At 35.8% G+C, this 21,118-nt stretch overlaps 1 protein-coding gene across 1 annotated transcript in view; it reads right to left on the bottom strand.

The window, feature by feature from the left end:
- Positions 1–499: 499 nt before the first annotated feature.
- LOC124153479 (CLK4-associating serine/arginine rich protein) overlaps positions 500–21,118 on the bottom strand; it is a 45,918-nt gene continuing 25,299 nt past the window's right edge. Inside the window, exons 12-17 of the mRNA XM_046526663.1 lie at positions 13,454–13,496; positions 12,478–12,544; positions 11,982–12,087; positions 7,669–8,130; positions 1,530–1,706; positions 500–1,342 (exon numbers count right to left, since the gene is read on the bottom strand). Coding sequence (XP_046382619.1) covers positions 1,282–1,342; positions 1,530–1,706; positions 7,669–8,130; positions 11,982–12,087; positions 12,478–12,544; positions 13,454–13,496 — 916 coding nt within the window. The 3' untranslated portion in view covers positions 500–1,281. The remainder of the gene's footprint in view (positions 1,343–1,529; positions 1,707–7,668; positions 8,131–11,981; positions 12,088–12,477; positions 12,545–13,453; positions 13,497–21,118) is intronic.

The following is a 21,118-nucleotide window of genomic DNA, read 5'->3' as shown; positions in this document are numbered from 1 at the left end:
GTAAATTAGTGCCTACCTTGATTAACAAAACTAGAATTACAAATGGGCACATGGGTGCAAATGAAAAACAACATAATTATTGTTCACATTAACTGTCATGGAAGAAATCCCCCTGGGCAAGGCTCTAGCCAAAAATATTGAAAAGAGGGTTCACCTGGGGATGTGGTACATTTTGGATGATTCAGTTGGAAGGGATACTCTTAAGACTTAATCTTCCAAGCATTTTGGGGAGGTTTGAACCCCATGGCACAGTTGCTGCCAGGTCTGCAGATCTAACCACAGACTATTGGCTTTCTCGGCCACTGCAAAGATTGCTATGCTACCCCTGTTCCCATGGTAATTTCATTACTGAAATAATAAACCAGACAAGCCAAATGTCCATGATCTGATACTCAACACAGCAGATTTTTTTTCCACAGCAATTAATGCCCATTACATGTTCTCTTCGCCAGATTGAAATAAATAACATCTATTCTTATCTAATCCAAAAAGAAGAGGCTAAGACTTTAATTATTATTTTAATAACTGCATGATGTACAACAGAAACATTGTTCAAAATTACAAAGTCAAGCAGAATCAACCATTTTAATGAATAATTTCTGCTAACACGTGGCTTCCATGCACTGCAAATAATCCATTAATTGTTGGTTTTAAACATATATACAGGGACAATTTTCACATATGCACAGTGATACAACTGTAATTGTAACAAGTAAACAACCAGTCTCACCAAGTTTAAAACCCCTAACAAATTCAAAATTAAGAAAAAAAAGAGAAATTGGCATGCATTTAGTGAAAACAAATACTAAGAATGAATCTGTCAATTAATACACAGATAAATATTGTCATGTAGGAATCACTTTTTGATCTTAGATCATTAGGCCCATGCTCATTCTAATCACAAATTACAATTAGAATTATGACATGAGAATAAAGAAAACAAAACTGTAGCTGGCTAACAAAGTGATGCAGGAATGTAAACAATATCTAAACACCTCAAGTCAGTAAGACCCATACATGAATCGACAAGGGTGTAAAATTTAGAATCACAAAAGAACGTGTTTAAATCCAACTTTTAGATTACTTGAATTCATGTGTATATCAGCAATGCCAATAGAAAATATTTCTTCTCCATCATCAAGTACAGCCAAAAATTGATAAAAAGTCACATGGATTTCACAATAATCCACCAACTTGATAAGTATCTCTTGGTGTTGCCAGTCATTTAAAAATCACATTTTGAAAAGTAAGTTCAAAATTGGAGGTAGCCAAATCTGGTCCTCAATAATCAACAAGAGGTCTTGATGAATGAGACCTTTGATTTGAAAGTGATCTGGACCTTCTGCAAAAACAAAAAAATCATTTTTAGAGACATACCCTCATTCCAAAAACTAATTTCAGCCACAAAAATATAATGGAAGAAAAATGCATATCACTTATGGACTTATTGATTCTATAACAAAAATAAATTCTGGCAAATTGCCAGATGTTATGCAAAGATCTAGTTTAAATGCCATTAGCAAAATTACCTATGCCTTGAACGCCTATCAGGACTTCTGCTCCTGCTCCGACTACCACGACCTCCTGTATCACGTTCACGATCTCTACCCCAATCCCTGCCTCTATAGTCACCACCATTTCTACTATATCTATCATCACGATAGTCTTCTCTGCTGTAGTAATCATCACGATAGTCCCCACGCTCCCTAAAAATAAGAAGATACATCATTGACAAAGTTTAAAATAAGTATTTGAAGTTTACTGCACATAAGACTTCACTTCACTTTCCATATTATTCCATACAATTGATAAACTTCCATTCATACAAAATTTGCAATAATCTACACAAACTTAATAAAAGATTATTAAAAATCCAGCATAAAAAATATCATTAAAAAGTAAATATTCACCCAAAACCAAACAGTCTCCAGCTTACACAAGTATCCAACAATTACATAAATAAGTCTTGTACATATTCCCAAAATAGAAAAGATTGTTTTTTTAAGAACTTACATCTCCATCATTGATTTTACTAGCTTTTTCCTAGCCTAGATTCACTTCCTAGCTTTCAGAACCTCATTTAGTAAGCATTTTACAATACGAAACTTAGTGAATTATTGTAATTTTTCAAACAAAATTCAACTTAAGCTTAAAATTTCTCTCTCTCTCAAGTCAAACTCTCAAACTTGTCCTCCACTTGCAAGTTATGAATCAAAAATGTTTTGAGTGGAAAAGGTTTTGAACCAAAAAGGTTTTGAACAGCATCATTCCAATTTTTAATTCTATACTACTCATTACATATTTTGAAACTTTAAAAATCATGTTTGAATTGCATACTCAATAATTTAATTAACTACTAAATTTCATACACATATACCAAGTTAGTGGGGTGGGACAGGTGTTGGAAAGAGTATGTACAGTAAACTCTTGATTTTACGAAGCAGGATTTTACGAAGTTTTCGATTATACGAAGTGATATTGCGGTCCCGGTGAAAAGCCTATGCTAAATACATGGCGCTATTCGATTATACGAAGTTTCGATTATACGAAATTTTTTGAATTTACGAACCTCGGCTCGGTCCCTAGGAGCAAATGGCATTCGTTTATACGAACTACGGCGAAACATTTGTCAACAAAACTAGTTACGCCGGCGTAAGTGGCTAAAAAATCAGCGCTTCCAACTGTGGTCCATCAAAAGTGCGAAATCGTAAATGATAATGCAACTTTGGAGAGAAATGGGTCGCCAAAAACCTCACTGTGGGAATTTAGGGGGAGTAGGAGTTCAGTTAAAATATCGCGGCTGACATTATGCCCCTATTTACGTGCCTGTTCGTAAACATAGCATCGACAATAATTCGTAGTTTAACATGTCAGGAAGGTCGCGCGGAGTATTTCGTACACCCCTAATTAACCCTTTGCACTGCTGTGAACGTACTTCGAAGACTACTTGACTACTTTTCGCCGAAGCACTTCGAAGGGTCCCTAATCCGGGACCCTTTCCTCGACGAGCTCACCCTCGCTGGCCCCTGAGACTGGGCTATTTTTTAATGCATTACCTGACGCAACCCTGGGTTTCAAAGGGCAAAGGTGCCATGGGGGGAAAAAGAGTAAAGTGCGTGTTACTGTGGGGCTGTGCGTCAACCAAACGGGCACGGACAAAATAAGCCCGTTGTCATTGGGAAATTTGAAAGGCCACGGTGCTTAAAACATGTAAAATTGGAAGCCCTCCCCGTTTTTTACCATGCAAATAAAAACAGCTGGATGACCCGAGAAATTTTCCAGCAAACTGTTATACGTCTACAGAGAAAAATAGCTGGAGAGAACAGCAAAATTGTTTTAATAATGGATAATGCCACCGTTCATAAATACGTGGAAGATCTAAAATTGGCTAATGTTCGAGTCCTCTTTTTACCCCCGAACTCGACTAGCAAGTCCCAGCCCTTGGACCAAGGCATTATCCAGGATTTTAAAGTCCTATACCGGAAGAAGCTTGAGCGGTATTACTTGCGATGGATCGGTATGTATACATTCATCTATTTTGCTCATGTGCGTTTGGATATCGATTTAGATATTTTTATTCATGATTATCATTCTTTCAAATCTATTTACTACTTTTATAAATGGGAACAGAAATTAATAACATCCCGAAATGGACGTTGATACATGCAATCCGCGCCATAATATCTTTTCGTGTATATATTGGCCTTTGTGAATGAACAACTTAAATATCTTAAGTACTGGGCTCTATTTACCGCCAATTTATATTTCAGGCTTCTCGTAATGAAGACGCACTTCCAAGTCTAACCATGAACTTTCTTCTCACGCGCTTCCCCGTTCTCCCATGCTGGGGTTCTGTCTTTCCAAAGCCGTTCCTTCCCTCCTGCCGCCTTTGGCTGATCTTGCTGACACCCACCTTACGCATCCCAAACCCCTCCTTCCCCAGCATTTCCCATTCACTCCCTCCCTAAGGAGACTGAGCTTGTGTGCGTCGCAAAAAAATACGGCCCCCAAAAGTAGACTGAGGCAGAGCTGAAGGCCATTTCCCCACCCTTCTTTGTCCTGCCCCCTTCACCAGTCCTTGTGCTGACCACACTTCTTCCCTCAGGCAATCCCCATCCCACTCTTATTCACCCCACCCACTGGGAACGTTCCCCGATTGTGGAGAAGGGCATGGTTCATCTTTACCTGCAACGGGGGGAAGTTATTAACCGGAGAGAGGCGGAAGAAGTATCTTCCACTATCGGGAAAATGGTGCCGCGCTTATAATTGTCTCTCTTCTTCTCAGCTGACTTTTCAATTGAAATTAATTTCTTTGCTCTTTCCACACTATATTTATTTACGATTATGGCGCGACTATTTTTTAGTGCTAAAACTAAGAAAATCTTTTCTCTATGTCAATGATCCTTTGCCTAACTTTCAATACGGCGGAGAAAGGAACACGAAAACTAAATGAGGTGACGGTACAGGTTTTTGCGTGTCATTTTTTGGGAATTCACGCTAGCGAACTAATACTTAACCACGTTGAGAAATGATAAAACGTCTCTTGTAGGAATACAATCAATGTGGATAATAACGTTTCTATCTATATTTCTCCGATACTGTAAGATGTTTCTCCTGTCGTTTTCCGGTTGGAACCTTGCTCATGTCGGCATAAAAGGAGAGAAACATACTATATGAACAGGTCACCTCACACCCGGCATGAAGAATACAGTCCTGATGAAGAATTAAGTCTTTTATGGCAACGTCTGCGAAGATGATGGAACACAGTAGTCGGACGGAGAACTCAAACAGAATTTACTTCAAATATTCGCCAGAATATAATCACATCCTACGTTATTTATGATCGTAATTGAGTCTCAGTGAAAATAGAGCACATTCTGCTGAAAATACGAAGTAGCTCGAAATATTAACTTACGAAGGTTATTTTGGAAACGGGCTAAGACCCTTGTTTTTCTTTTTTTTCTCGTCACTGAGCGATAGAGGGCGACATAAATGGCGGTTAGGCCGGCTGCCGCTAAAATTCCGTGGGTGTCAGAAACAAATATCTATCTTTTGCATACTTAATAGTGGCTATTGGCTCCTAACCACAAATTTATTACTATTAATTCTTATAATAAACATTGCAATTCATTATTTGATTACATTTTCTAAACTGGTCGGGAATTTCTTTAGCGATCGTTGATGTTAAAGCATGAACTAGAAATGGGAATTTTATGGTGGTATTTAACGATTTTTCACATCATAAATCGATAGCAAAAAGCCTTTTCTATGAATTATACCGATAATAACCACCGAAAACATTTAAATAAGACCACTAAAGACAAAAAACGGCGGAAGAAACAAAAGCGAACATTTTTTTCGTGACTTATGAAAAAGGTTTGAATTTACGAAACTCGATTTTACGAAGTGCCAATTTTCCGGTCCCACTGACTTCGTAAAATCAAGAGTTTACTGTATAACTTACTTCTATTACAATAAGCTAAAAATGTTTCCTCAGGCATTCATAAAATATAGCAAAATATTCAATAAATAATAATTCATATATGTACAGTCGCTTTTTGACAAAATGTAAAAAGGCCTCTATTTACTCAAGCCTTTGTTGAAAATTAGAGCAACTTTAATATCCTACAATAAATCAACAGGATAATTTACGAACATTCCTTAACTCAAGTGTTCTTAAAACATATAAAAAATTACAATCGAAAATCAACCTTCAAACCAAATTAAACATGCAAGATAGCGCATTCATTGGTGAGGAGGCACATTCCTACCCATAATAACAAACAGTAAAATTTATAGAATGGAAACTCAAATAAAAGCTGAAATTCCCTCATCTTTCCAGGCTACATTCAATATTTTGAATACCTAGTTAGCCCCAAAAATAGGGGTACCCTTTCATAAATTCCAACTACAGAGAATACAGCTCCAGCTAACTTTCCAATGTTTTTTTCTCAGAAATAGTAAATCTTAGAGAATTTGTTTGACCAAAAGATCAAAAAAAAAAAAAACAATTTCGTGACCTCTGACCTTGAATAAAACTTTTTGCACACACACGGGATTGATGGGGACTTTTCAGGATTTTATTTAAGGGTATTCCAAACGTTCCTGTAAATTTTCAGCTTTTTGGAAATTCATGCAGGATTAAAGTCTATTTTGGCTGGGCCTAAAAATTTGGGACTTCCCCATGAAAATGTTCAAAATGTGTTCATTCTGATATTTACATGCAATCCTTCAGTCAACAGTCTGTAAAGTTGAAAGTACAAATGCGATTGAGAATTCCTTTTCATTAGGGTTTCTGGAGGCAAACAAATATTTTCACTGACCATGATGACATCGAAGGATTATGCACCCTCAGCCCCTAAATTATAAATTTTATGGGTTATATAATAAATAAATACCAGATAACAGCCCCGGCCAGATTTAATAACCATGATAAGCTAAACAGCAAATTTTGCTATAAATACATATATTGTTTTCGAATCTTGAGTCTACACTATGATTTCCTTACACAGTTGTTCTCATAATTATAGAATTTCGTAACAGGAGGTTCCTTGTATTCTCCAGAAAGAACCTGGAACCAGGGCTATGACTTGGTTATGAGGAGGTTTACGTAATTTTGCTGCACGGAGTTTTATTGTATAGAGGTATTACTTTAGTTGTTTCATTTATTATCAGTAACATACACTACGGAATCGCTAAAAATATGGAAATCGCTATGTACAAATATGTGCACCACTATAAAGACCATCCACATGAATCAAATTTAAAAATGCACTATTTTTTAGTTGATTACCAAAAATAATGAAAATAAATTGAACAAATAAACAAATTATAAATCAAAATAAAAAAGTAAACTAAACATCAAATGCTACGTGATTGAACTAAGTTATCTAAAATACCTATTTCATGCCATCAAGGATGCCTTAGCATGGCTTATAAAGGCCTTTTTACACGGTACATTAACACATACCGGTTAATGTCTAAATTTATGAACGTGAGAATGAACGCCAAAATGCACCGTGTAACCACCCAACTTGAGCGAATGCATGCACAGAAAATAGAACCTGTTCTAATTTGGTTCATGCATTCGTACATGTTCCGTTTTGGTCCACAAAAATCATTCACGCAAATGTACATTAACTCGTACGTGTTAATGTATTGTGTAAACAGGCCTTAAGTCAGTAATATGCTACTTGCAATTTACCAAGCTAGCTAGCAAGAGGCTTATGATGTCAAAAACATATTGACGTGGAACTAGAATTAAATCCACTGAAATATTACCAGAGTTAATGTGCTGAATCTATGATTATTCCATGCTCTTATGAATATTTAAGCTTTAAATATTCTGCTTAATAAATTCATTCCATTAACTTGCTAAACAGGCAGATAGATATACCCACATAAAACATGAATCTAAGAAAAATCTAAACATTCATGTTAAAAAAAACACTATAAATACTACACATTAATTCAGAGGCTAAGCAACAAAGTGACAATGAGATCCTAACACACCACTCTATTTTATTAAATAAGTGTAGACTAGCACTGACATTTCCACAAAACATCTTGAAATCAAATGAATACAGCATTACTTACAACTAATTTCATAAGCTAGGTACTCCCCTTTCTTTGTCATACAAGTCAAAGGACAATAAAATAAAAGCTAACCTGTGAGGAACACGGGAATAATTTCCATATCCATGACCTCTCGATGACTGGGAATAATGTTGATAGTGAGGGTATTGCCCTCGACCCCCATGATAATTGTGATATGAATTAGACCCAGATGGCTTCGGAGGCAGCCTCGATGAATAAGATGAGGAACTAGAGTAATTGGTTGGAGGTGAGAACCTTCGGCGAGATGGGTGGGACGACGGGTGGGACGGTGGATTTCTCGATGATTTTGAAGAAACAGAAGAGGAGGAGGAGGAGCGTGACGAGTGAGACCGTGAGCGAGAGGATGAGCGCGATCGAGAGCGTGAGCAAGTCCTTGAGTGAGCAGAGAGTCTTTCGTTCTCCTCATCTTTGCCTCCCATGCTACCCTCCTTCCCTCCACTGGCAGAGCCACCACCACCCAATTCATCATCGTCATCATCATCATCTTGTAATCGATGACGCCTTTCACGTTCCCTGTAAAGAAATAGTAATGTGATCCATTACAATGTGGCATCGTCATTGGCTTAGCATATTGGGAAAACCAGCAAACAAATTCATTCCTTCCTAGATTCAAAAAACAGTTTCTATCAAGGTGTCATTAAATTGTAGTTTGGTGAATGAAAGAAACTCAGGTTTTCATTCAAAATTATTAATAAAAACATGCAAACTGTAAAAATCAATTTAATTTTTAATTTGTGTTAAACAGTAGAAGATCGATAATCTGGAAATCTACACAATTGAATGATCTCAACAACAAAGGTTGTCCAGAATTTTTCAAAATTTCTATTATTTTAAAGTTGCATCGCCGAAAATATGGCTGAGTGGTTTAATTGCCATCTCAGAGCCTGGCTGTCCTCACACCAATCCCCCGAGAGTTAAAGGGTTAAAGCTAGAGGGTTAAGTTTCCTCTGTATTCTCCGCTCCGAAGGTCTCGGATGTGCACCCTTTGCACCTCAGAAAGGAACGGTTAAGATGCAGTACCCTCCACAGCAGTTCTACTTCCTGCTTATTAAATAAATATTGATGGTAAAAATTACCTGCAAATGCAAAATACCACCTTTTTTCTCAATAATTCGTTCTAAAGGGCACTTTTTCATGCTTTGGATCATAGTGTGGACATAGTTTTCGGGAGTTTTTTAAATTATAGAGGTTAGTTATGGGAGACTTTTCATATCCATTGTCCATTGAAGAGGTCCAAGACTGGGCCAAACACTTCGAAATAGGGAGGTTTCCTTAAAATTCCATTGTATGAGGATTCATTGTACAGAGGTTTTACTGTATTAAGTATTGCCCTATTTTCGACATATTTTCTGATTTTCTTAGTGCTGTGAGAATTATTGGGAATATCACCGGCTTCTTTACAATATCTTGAATTCTTATTTTAATGTCAACATCCTTACCAGCTGATCTGATCAGTGTTGAATTGATTTCTTAGGTTGCACTCTGCAAGTTATTGGATTCATATTCAAAGCAACCATTCATGTTATTTCACTTTTTTTAGTACGCCTTCCATCATTTATTTAAATACTTGCACGCCAAAACGAAGCTTAACTTTATCCTCGTAGAATAAAAGTCTGTAATAAAGAATATATGGTACTGATGTCCCACAACAATCATTTGTTGCCAATAAATTTATTTTCCCAAGAAATTATTATGGAATTGAATATGGTGACCAAATGATGAGTGCAATTTTCCAATACACAAGCCACGTTTGTCAGTGGCAAGTGAAGACCTGAAGACAAAAGCAGGATAGCTTTTGAAACTGCCGTCACTCGCATCAAACAAATGTGGCTTGAGTACCCCAAAAATTCAATCATCATGAACATCACAGCGGAAACCTACGCAGGAATTTTATGGTGACCAAGTGATGGAAATACTTGGTAAAAGATGCCTTTGAGTAAAAATTTCTATTTAATATCAACACTGATAACAATAATTTATTAGCCCTAATTCAAAGGCACATATGTACTAATTTTTCAATGATTCAAACATAATATATATTTTAAGTTAAGCTGGTTAGAATGAAGGCATAGTACAATTGCTAATCACAAAAAAATCATTACTTCAGATGCTTATAGGTGATCTGAGTTCTTGATATGAACCATCCACAGTAAATCCAATAAATTTCAAAAGGATCATGGCTGAGCACAGAGTAAACTCCAAAAACTTAGTCTTGCAGCCTGAAACCCAGTGCTACACCAGATTGAAATGGGTGTCGTGATGACTGCCCCGCACAGCCATTTCCTTCGCAGTTCAATGCATCTGGAGGCAGTCATTGATACCTATTATCAATATAAATCATGATACCAAGACGTGAATAGCACATGGCTAAACTGGAAATAGTTGAGGAGGTTTAATATCACTATATCCTTCTAAAGAGGAGAAACATTGACCATGAGCTGATAACTTATTTTCCTTCACACCAATTTTTGCAGCAATGAAGTAAACCGTAGAGAGTATGAAACTGCACCCATTTTATGGGCAGAAATTAGGGCCAAAAACTTAAAATAATATATCAAGTTGTTTCCTATTACAGAGGTTTAAAGAGGTTATACTATACAAATATAAATAAATGCTGGTTAATAAAGCTTTTTAGCTAAAATAAATACAGTAGACACTTGTTGATACAAACAACCTTTTTACAAAGTTCTTGTTATTACGAAGTACATCATTACGAAATTACAAACCTTAGTTCCGGTCCCAGGGGTTACAAAGTGAACTTTATTGCCAAGTTCCACGGATAAGCAACAGCGTTTGTACACTAACTAACGGTGTTTTTATACTCTATGCTACATCATAATCACTGAACTATGTTTAAGTTCTCCTAGTGCACTGTGCCCAAGAGCATCAATTATAGTTCTTCCTTCAGTGGGAGATACTTGGGTATCCACGCAACATCGTATAACAAGCTTCATTCCTGTGGAATCGTGGTGACCCACTCATTACCACTCATAAATTGGATGTACAGTTAGTCCTCTTCCTACGCACATTTGATTTACGAACTTTCAGAGATACAAACGTTCAAAAAATTCAAGCGTGTCTGAAATTTCAAATTTGGCACCTTTCCAGTTGGCCGATACAATGTGAAGTGGCATAGAGGAACTAGCAATCTGGGCATAATCTGAACAAAATATCATTGAATTTGGATTGTGAAGTCAGGAACTGTTCAGCGTTTTGCCCGTTCTTCCTTCCTTCCCTTCTTTTTTCGGCTCCGGCTGCATTGCACGCCCAGCTACAGTCCGGCAGCCAAGAGTTGCCCGATGACATTTAGACAGGTCTAGTTCAGGGTAGGGGGCAAGGTTGCAAGGTAAGAAAGGGAAACGCCCACGTCACATTTAAACAAAAGGATTCCCTTAAAAAAGAAGCCAGAAGGGACGACGAGCGTGAAGGATCCAAAGGAAGAATTCTTTGTTATGGCGATTCAAAGAAAGGGCTTGTTTTGGTGGCTCAGGTTTGTTTCAGTGCTTCATATGCATGTGACAACATTGTGTGACTAGACAAAGGTGTGAGATGCGTTTGGGGGACAGCGATTGGCTGCAAACCATGCTGGTGCAAGGTTCTCCATCCCTCCTTTTGAAAAGTCATCGGACAACTCTCGCTGGCTGGACTGCGAATCAGTTCGTAACGATCAGTTTGTAACAATCGTACACAATTGTGATGCTGTGTTGCATTATGCAGGATAACAGCACTCCTCAATGCCTTACATTGGTTTATCAACTTACGAGCAAGGTTTCAAGGAATGCATGTTCGTACATCAAGCACTTACTGTATTCGGGAAGTTATCAACCCTCGACTGTGTCACACTGCATTCTTATTTTGAGAAAATGAAACAAATGTGCTTGTTTTTATATATTTGCGCATAATTTAATTGCATAATATGATTAGGAAGCTTTTTTGCACTGTGACTAATTGTATGGGAGATTGAAGAGACGAGAACTTTTGACAAACTATGTTTGTTGTACACGATTCCTAAAAGAAACATTCATACGAACTTCATTAAAATAAACTTCATAATAACGAGAGTCTAATGTATGTAAGCATTGCCTGCCACTCACATAATAAGGTGAATAAAGTCGTAAAATAGTTAATGAATTGGGAAATATGAGTATATATAACAAACTAAATTTCTGTTTGATAGAATTTCACCGACACTAACAAAGGTAACATGCAACTATGTTTAATTACATAAATATGTAATTTACATCATGTACTCGCTTAAATTAAAAAAAAATAAACTTGGGTATTCAGTGCATGATGAATGATAAAAATGATAAAATTATACCTAATGTGAAAAAAGCAAATATCAAATTTAAAAGAGGTCCTACCTCCTCCTTAATTTAATAGCCATTTCACGAAGTTCATCTTCTCTGTCTTGACGCTCCTGCTCCTGTTTTTCTAATTTCATTTTTTCAGCCCTTTTGTCAGCTTTGTCTGTAAATAATAATACATAGTACAGAATTGATTTATCATTGAACTACTAAACGTAGTCCTGCCTTTAATTTTTAGCACAAAATACTAATAATAATCATAACACTGAACATTTTCATTTTTAATTCAGACTATATGAGTAAAATTGTTGAAACTATGATTAGAGAACACAAAAAAATATTGTGAAGTTCAAGGCTTAAATATTTGACAGGTATTTTCTGAAAAACAAATACATATCATTTTGTACATTGCATTCACCTAAAAACAGGAGAACATTTCAATTTATAGGCAAAAGATTTCTAGGAACTGAGAAAACAGCAACTTTCCTAAAGGCATGATCCCAAAAACACCAAAACTTCAATGATGTGTGCATAAAAATCAATTAATACTTACACTGTCTATTGAGCAATATTTGCATTTTCTTTTTAAGGCGTTCTTGAGGTGTCATTCTCACTTGCAACTGCAACATTAAATCTTTTATTAGGCTACAATGGATACAGATTCAGTGAAAACCTCAAAATATCTCAACATAAAATAATTCAGAATGAAAGGTAATAACAATGACTAAAATTTTACACTCTTAAATATCACATACATACTAACATTACAGTTATCATTCCTTAATATATATGTCAGATAATATTACGCTATGTACTAGTCTATTATACTCAAGACAGTTAAACATCAAAGCACTAAAACTAATTGTAAGAAGCCATCAGTGACAGAAATTGACCATTGCAGCCAATACACTAGGGGACTGAATCACAATTTTCAGTATTTCAGATTGTTACTTCATTCACCCTTAAATCAGAGAAATTACCCATGAACAGCAAACACGAGAGTTTCACCAGACATTTACTGGCAGTGAAGAGCTATCAATCAATAGATTCAAAAGATTTTGCAAATAAAAACACTTGTAAAAACATTTTAAGGACATAAGAAACTGATTTCATAAATAAGCTGATCACTCTTGATCTTGCGATACATTCTTTATTCATGATGATTGAAAGCCTATCCCAATCACCAAAATTCCAATGCAAATTTATCCTGAAAACATACTTAGAAAACTTTGAAAACTGAACATCTGACAAATTAAAAAAAGTGAAGCCATCAATGAGCCCAATATTTAAATCTCACAAAGGAAAGGTCAGAAAAGTTAATTGCATGCCTAGAGGATGATTTGTTCACTTTTAAAATACAAACCCAGGAGATAAAGAGGACTCATTCTGTCACTGATGATTTCTCTTCATTAGGATATATCTATTCCGATTTCACCATTATAAATGATTTCAAATGAACTTTTTATGCGATAAAATTTTCAAATAATAAACAACAATAAAATATCTAGAGTATAGTGATTCTTACTGACTTTGATTCCAGCACCAGAATTACCCATCCCTGTACCGACATTCCTGAAAAGGAAAGGATAGCAATCAATCAAGTATAATGCTTCCACCAATAAAATCGTTTTAAAATCAACCATTCGGAGTTATTTTCATTTGAAGATACACACAACTGTGAATTCCAGCAATTCTTCCATATAGTAAAATATCAGTGAATTTTATTGCCTATCAAAAACGTTTAATAATTTCTAAAGGATAAAAAATTATTTCCCAATCAACATTTATGAAAACAGTGGTTTATATCTTTTTCACTATCTCAATGGCAAATCTAAAGCACTTGGAATATACATATGTAAATGATGCTTTTACAAAAAACACTAATTATTACTAACACTTCATTAAAAAGTTAATATTTAATTAACAGTAAAAATAAAAATTTTTAAATGATTTAAAAATAAATAAAAGTTTAAAAAAAGGAAAGTTAATTCAAAAAAAGATTCATTCCCTTCCACTATATTTAGCAAGCACCTTCAAACACTGAACAGGGATCACATGAATGAATGAAGAATATTAACATCAAGATTAGGCACATAATATTCCCAGTATGAGTGCCAGGATAAAAGACAAATGATCATAAAAGGAATGAAAGATGAAATGAATCGTAAATGTAAGGAATGGAACATGAAATTGCATAACAGCCAGTGTGAGTGAAAAACACTCCTATGACCCTGTACACATTTGTAGATTGAGAACTGGACTAAAGTTGTTCACCTAGACCACATTTTTGATTCATTAAGGACAGCTTCGCTTTATGTCAATTGAGTATAGTGCTGGCAGGCATCATATACAGTTTCAAAACAAATATGTATTAATACTGTTCTTCTAGCACAGAAATTTTCACTTTAATATTTCCAACAGGCAATTGTTAATACATACAGGTTCATCAAATTGTATGGCCTCCACATTATTGCACACACGTTGATGAGAGCATCTATCCCACCTCAAGTGAATTACCTCAGTCTGAGAAATCAATTGTATGGGTGCTACTGTGCCACATTTCTGAGCTTTTTCAAAAGAGATTACACTTTACACTTGCTTTCTGTGTTTAACACAATTTCCTAGTTCAGATCCCATGTGTACAATGAATACATAATGGTGAGCCAGGCTACATACAATGGATTGTTTCCTTAAATGAATGATACATACAGTGAGTCCTCGTTTAACGTTGTTGATTCGTTCCTGAAAAACACGACGTTAAGCGAAACAACGTTAAACGATGCAGTGTTTCCCATAAGAAACAATGTAAAAAATTTAGATTGGTTCCTAACAATCGATTTCTTCGTAAAGAATCCAGAATTTCCCGGGTAAGAATCCAAGGAGGCCCATTATCGGAGCCGTAACTTTTAAGCAGTCTTCGTGACCAATAGGGAGACACCTGAACCTGGCCAAAATGAAAAAAAATCTGACCCTCGGGAGCACGAGAATGAAGTGCAAGTCACATTTCGTGATGAGATGAATTCTTTAACCCGGCGGAAATCGCAAGAAACTCTCAGTACCGATTATTCACTTCAGCATGATAACGATTCATGCACAGCGCAAAGATAAAAGGTTGGGAATAAGGCATTATTAAATGAAATATACAAACTAAATTAAGATAGTATTTTAATGGCGAAACATCGATATTTTCAGTAACAGAAGAAATTTTAATTGTAAAATCTCGACCCGAAAACCTAAAACTAGACCGATCTCTCCAACAGTTGCACCTTCGTCAATTCTTATAATAATATCAAGTTTTTGTTCTAATATCGCCGTTTTTTCTTCACGTCTGAAGAACCACCAGGATAGACACTCCTCTTCGTGGACATTTTTTTAGGTTGGAATCAGAAAAATATACGGATAATGGGTAAATGAGGCGATAATTATTCGCTCAGATGCATATTTAACATACGCTACCCACGCCAACCTTTTCTGTCGAACGAAAATTTTCAATCGCAATAATATAGTAATATTTAATATACATCAGATGCGCTTGCGTCCTATTCGCCATTCATTTTTTTTTTCGTCGCGCATAATTTGAACAACGTTATCGCGAAGCAATAACGACGTTAAATGATGAAGGGTTTCAATTTTTGGACAACGTTATCGTGAAACAAAGTTAAACGGGACGACGTTAAACGAGGACACACTGTACATCTTATTATTTAGCACACACATTCAAACATATAAAAAATAAATCACTATACCAAAATTAATAAGTAATTTACTTAATCAAATGATTTCAAACCTTATTTTAACACAAGGTGTTTCAAAGGAAATGGACTGATAAACCTAATTCCAAAATCCAGTTGGACTACGATCAGCCACCCAATTAATTGTTTCCGACTCCAATTACAACTGCTTGCAAATGGCATGGTTGAAAACAAACGTAACCATTAAAAAGAGAAAAAAAAGTGAAATAATAACAGTAAAAAAACAATATGTATTGCTCCTGTCAACACTGTTTAGAATAAAAAATGATCCGCTAAGCTATCTAACCTCTTGGTGCCAAGTAATCACTCCATACTTTTAAAAACATAAAATATCAATAATGTGCCCTTCAAAAAAGTAAAGATTTGGTCGCTAATTCTGCAGAACTTTAATTTGCAAAATTGTTTATCAGAAAAATAATTTTTAAATTGCTGTAAATACAGCAGACTCCCGATTATCCGGCTGCGGTTTATTCGTTTTGCGGATTATCCGTACATGAGTTCACGCTCCTGCGACGTTTTCCGTGATCTTAATAAAAAAATGAAATCAGATGCAAAAGCACCAGGATAATTGCATTATAATGCAAGGCTACCCCTTTCAGAAGATTCTTCAATGGTTAACCAATCGAAAATAAAGAGAAATGCTATTTACGATCTTTTATGGTATATTACATATCGCAAATGCGCAATTATTGCCATGGCCTCACATGCTGTTGAATACGGCCCAAGGGAATATGAGATTCCCTTGGTTTTCGGAAGCCAGGTTTTATGTGGTGTAGTAGGAATATGATTGCCATCGAGTCGCCGCAGTAAAGAAGATCGCGATAAAGCAAAAAAAGCTCTTAATGAGACCGGGAAGCACACTAAAATAACAGAATAAGTCCATAAATAATAATACATTGTTTGATTTGCGTAACTTATGAACATTACTAGAAATTATAGTGAAAGTTTGGATTATTTGTGTTTTCCAATTACTCATGCTGCATCTCCCCATCATTAGCCCGTATAATCGGGAGTTTGCTGTAGTATGAATCATCATCAGTTATCAATAAAAACACTGAAAAAATTAATGAAATGTATACATAAAATTAGCATATATTAACATACACAAGTGAGACCACAGAAAAAAATGCAGCTCCCTCACTACTTCCTTTCATTAGTCACACATAAAATAAATTTACCATAACACCAAAAAGTAACAATGAAGTTGCAGCAAATTCAAAGCACATCACCTTTTATCTAATATTGATCATAATAATATAATGAATTACTAATCAGGTGTAGCTTTTTTTTAAACAAGAATAAATCACAATATCAAAGCTTAAACATAAACATAGCCACAAAGTGCTTGCTATAGAATCCTTAAGTTTAACAAAGAGATCATCAAATTAATATGAGTCAGTATATATCATGCTATAACCAGCAACAAGAGCTTCATTGAAAGATAAAGAAATTGTGTTGTTGCCTCCTCACCAATCTCTTGACAGAAGTATCAATTAGAAATAATAGTTTTTGGTATTGATGTTGAAATCAGAAAATTTTTTCCCTTGTTTTATGCCTACCTTCAGTAATTCTGCTGCTAGAGAAAATAGTTAAAAACTTGAGAGAGCCAGGTGAAAGGTGAGAAACCTAAGATTGGAGGAAACTAAACACGTGAAAAACCTAACATTGCAGATTAAATAGTGAGTCATCAAGTTAGATAACTATTGATCCATTAAGCCATTAAACGTAAGCCAAGAATTAGTGGGTTTTTATCCATACACATAATCAATTACTTCAAGAAGAGTAGGGAATAAGTTGAGGAACAAGAGGAAAAACTAACAAATGCTTACATAATTAATGTTGCCTGTTGCAGCTGCACAACATGGTAATAGAAATCAAGGTAACCAATCCCGAAATTACAATAAGTTTTGAAAATAAATTACATTAAAGCACAAATGGCTACTTTATTGTACACCTTGGTATAATTCATTAACTTTTGAAAGTACTTGGTAATTAGAAACTTTTTTTTTACAGTATGTGGCATGCTGTTTTTGCCATTGTGTTGAATCACCATCGACTTACGTCCATACTGCAAATTTGATAATTTTTGGAAGACATTGGAAGCCAAAATTTTGGTACACAAGGATTTTTAACGGGCGTTATTTCGCTGGGGCGATGGAAACATAACCTTAAAAAAATTCTAGAAAATCTTCCGTTTGATATAGATATTCCGTTGTTCTTAATTCTGGATTGAAGATCATCTACGATAGTTAAAATTAATATCTAAGAAACAGCATTGCTCATTATTAAAACTTATTTTCCTTGATTGTATTATTTATGTAATGAGTGCATTCTACTCCCACTCCTGTGACTAAAATCGGCGTGTGTAACGCAATCTTCTCATAGAGCAGTTCTCTTACAAGTCGTATCAGTGAGGTATTTCATCTGATTGGACTGGAAAAATACGTTTCGCAACCGAGGTCATCGTATAAGTGAAAAGTTTCATAACAAAGTTTGGAAATACATGGGTTCATATGGGGTTATTCACCGGACCAAAAAAAATCTGTGAATAAGGGAGGTCATCGTATAACTGAGGGTTGCATAACCTAGGTTCTACTGCAGTTGACAATAACCAGATTGTCCCTCAAATGTTTTAAATTGCCGTATTTGAAGATTAAATGATAAAGAAATTATACATAGTCATGTCATTTTTCTTTTCTGTACTCTATAAGTACATACATAAAATCTCGAATGAGGCGAATTTCCATCCTGTGCTAAAACAGCCCACGGCCATGTTAATTGAGGAGTCAGCGATGTTAATTGAGGATGTCACCAAACAGAATCCCTGCCTTTCTTGCCTTTGTCTCCGTGCTGGGAAGGTTGAGAGTATCGTGGTAATCACTGATTTGATAGCGTTACTGCGATCGAAAAAGCAACGAAAGATTTAGTTAAGGAGACATGAGAGAAAATGGGCTTTACTTTCTCTCAAATTACTTGTAACTTTTGCAATAATGCCCAACATATCTTTACTTTCTGCAATGTAAGCATTAGTACTGAAAGGTTAAAAGTAGAGATGGGTTAAAAAGAACTGAACTGCCAATACGAACTGTTCACTGTAATGAACCGGTTATAAAATGAACAGTTCTCTAAAACTCCCAGTTCATGGTACATGACTGCACTGCACACATATTACTGTATTCAGTCCATCTGGTGTGCTCACCAAGAGGTATTTTGCACTGCAGCTTAATCCATCAAGTGCGTGGAGGCTACAACAGATGGTGGGTAAGATGCAGACCATCCAAGGCCACCGAAGTGCACCACGACCAAGCCCCTCCCCTTCTTTCTCTACCATTCCTCTCTTGTCCACGAAAAAGAAGAGGATAGGTTCTGAACAGTTCAAACGCCCAAATATTTCGACCGGGTGTTCAAAATATTAGATTCTTGTAGCTGTTCTTTTCCTCAGGGTATACATTTTGCAGAGGCCGTTCTTTTCCCCACAGCATTCATTTTGCTGTTGAGGATGTTCTTTTATCGGAGGGCATTCTATTTCTTGGAGGCCGTTTGTTTCCTCTGGCTCTTTATTTGGGATCTCATGTTCATTTTGATGACGTGTTCATTTGAACACTTGCGTTCGATGAACAGGATGCGATGGTTCAGGTTCGCAGTCAATTTACGGGTTGGTTAGCTGTACGTAATTTGTGCTATGGTTCAAAGTTAAATTAAACATTAGGTTAAAACTTTATTTTGATTAGTTATAAATGCACAAATCTATTTCTGCAAACGGAAAAGTTGAATATAAATTGTTGAACTGTGCTATATCCACTATATATTTTGCTTCTAAATTATTTGTAATGGAATTAACTAGTGATGGGTCGATTCCAAAATTTTATCGATTCCGATCCCGATTCCGATTCTGACATTTCGATTCCGATTCTACCGATACCGATTCCATCGATTCTGATGCCATAGGCTCCAAGAAAAATATCACTTAATTCCAGGCAACAAGAAAACTACTTTTTTAAATATTACTCTGTGAAAGAGTCAGTTGACAAAAGAATCTTTCATATCATTGCTATGTAATTAAAATATAATAGCTAAATTTCAAAACAGAACATACCTGAAAAGTGGTGTTACATGATAGGTATTACTTTAGAATATTGGCACTCATAATATGTCGACAATATATATATATATATATATATATATACAGTGGAACTTGGTTAGTACGTTCCTCCTTAGTACGTTTTCCTCCTTAGCACGACGATTTCTCTCGGTCCCGGTACCATCGGAAAAAAATACAGGCAAATGTATTTGGTTAGTACGTTTGAAAAAATTGCGCTTTCCTGGTTAGTACGCTCAATTGCTAGCCGTGACGCAACCCGCAATTCGTTCTCCAGTATCTTCTTAATGGTCGTAAAGCTCCGAATTCATGATTTAATTTATTATTACTAGCCATTAAAATTCTTGCATTCATTCCACATATCTTTCTTCGACCGTGATTTATCCAAATGCATTTCTCAATTCTTATGACGCGATGAATTATAAAATATGGCCATTTATGTCTGTCTGACTATGCAAAACTGCAGCCAATGAGAAGCCCCAATTTTCCCCACCCCGAGCTCCTCACCTTCTGTTGCCTCTGGAGTGCCCACTGCGCACAAATTTCACGAGTGGGCAAATGTTGCTATTGCACGAGTTATCATGATGAAGAAATGAGTCTTATCCAATTTCCACTTTATCTAAAGCAGTACTGCTCGACGTCAATGCCAATGCTACGGAGTACGTGCGTATTTGACTACTGCTGCGGAAGCAGACGATGTTCTGGATCTCAACGCGAAGCTTAGCTTAAAAATACTTGATCTCGGCACGAAAGCAGACGACATTAAACAAATTTTAAAAGTAAATTTCAACTGTATAATATAAAATCTTCTTGTAATTACGTCGTAATCTAATAATCTTGCGTGTTATTATTCGATATATCGATCGCTATAACAATCGATATGGCTTTATTCCAGAAGCGAATGTGTACGGCTGTTGCCGTAGTTTAAGGTTAATATAATTTTGTCCAATTTTTATGATGTTTAAAAACAACCCGTTGACATACTCAGGGTTGTTGTTATATTCTCAGAGTATGCTGTAACAAAAAAGAAGTGACTTAGCTTTACTTGTCCTCTTTCTATAAATACATATAGGATAAATCACGGGAGAAAGACGCTGTTTTCATGTAATTGTTTTCGGGAAATCCATGAAACATTGTGATTTTTTATTCACATGGTATTGTTTTTCAATGTAGCGCCCATTTTCTTTATTTTAAAGGCAAAAAGAGTTCAGGAAGGCGATCCTACGAGAACTACCGATAGTAATTGTAATTATGACGACTTTTCCACAGATTACAATTACCCCGACTGCTATTTTTTACTTTCCTCGTTAGCACGTTTTCCTGGTTAGTACGTTCATTTTTTG

Source organism: Ischnura elegans, chromosome 2 (assembly GCF_921293095.1).
Source record: "Ischnura elegans chromosome 2, ioIscEleg1.1, whole genome shotgun sequence".
NCBI classification, from domain to species: Eukaryota; Metazoa; Arthropoda; class Insecta; order Odonata; family Coenagrionidae; genus Ischnura; species Ischnura elegans.
This window is presented reverse-complemented; position numbering and strand designations above follow the sequence as displayed.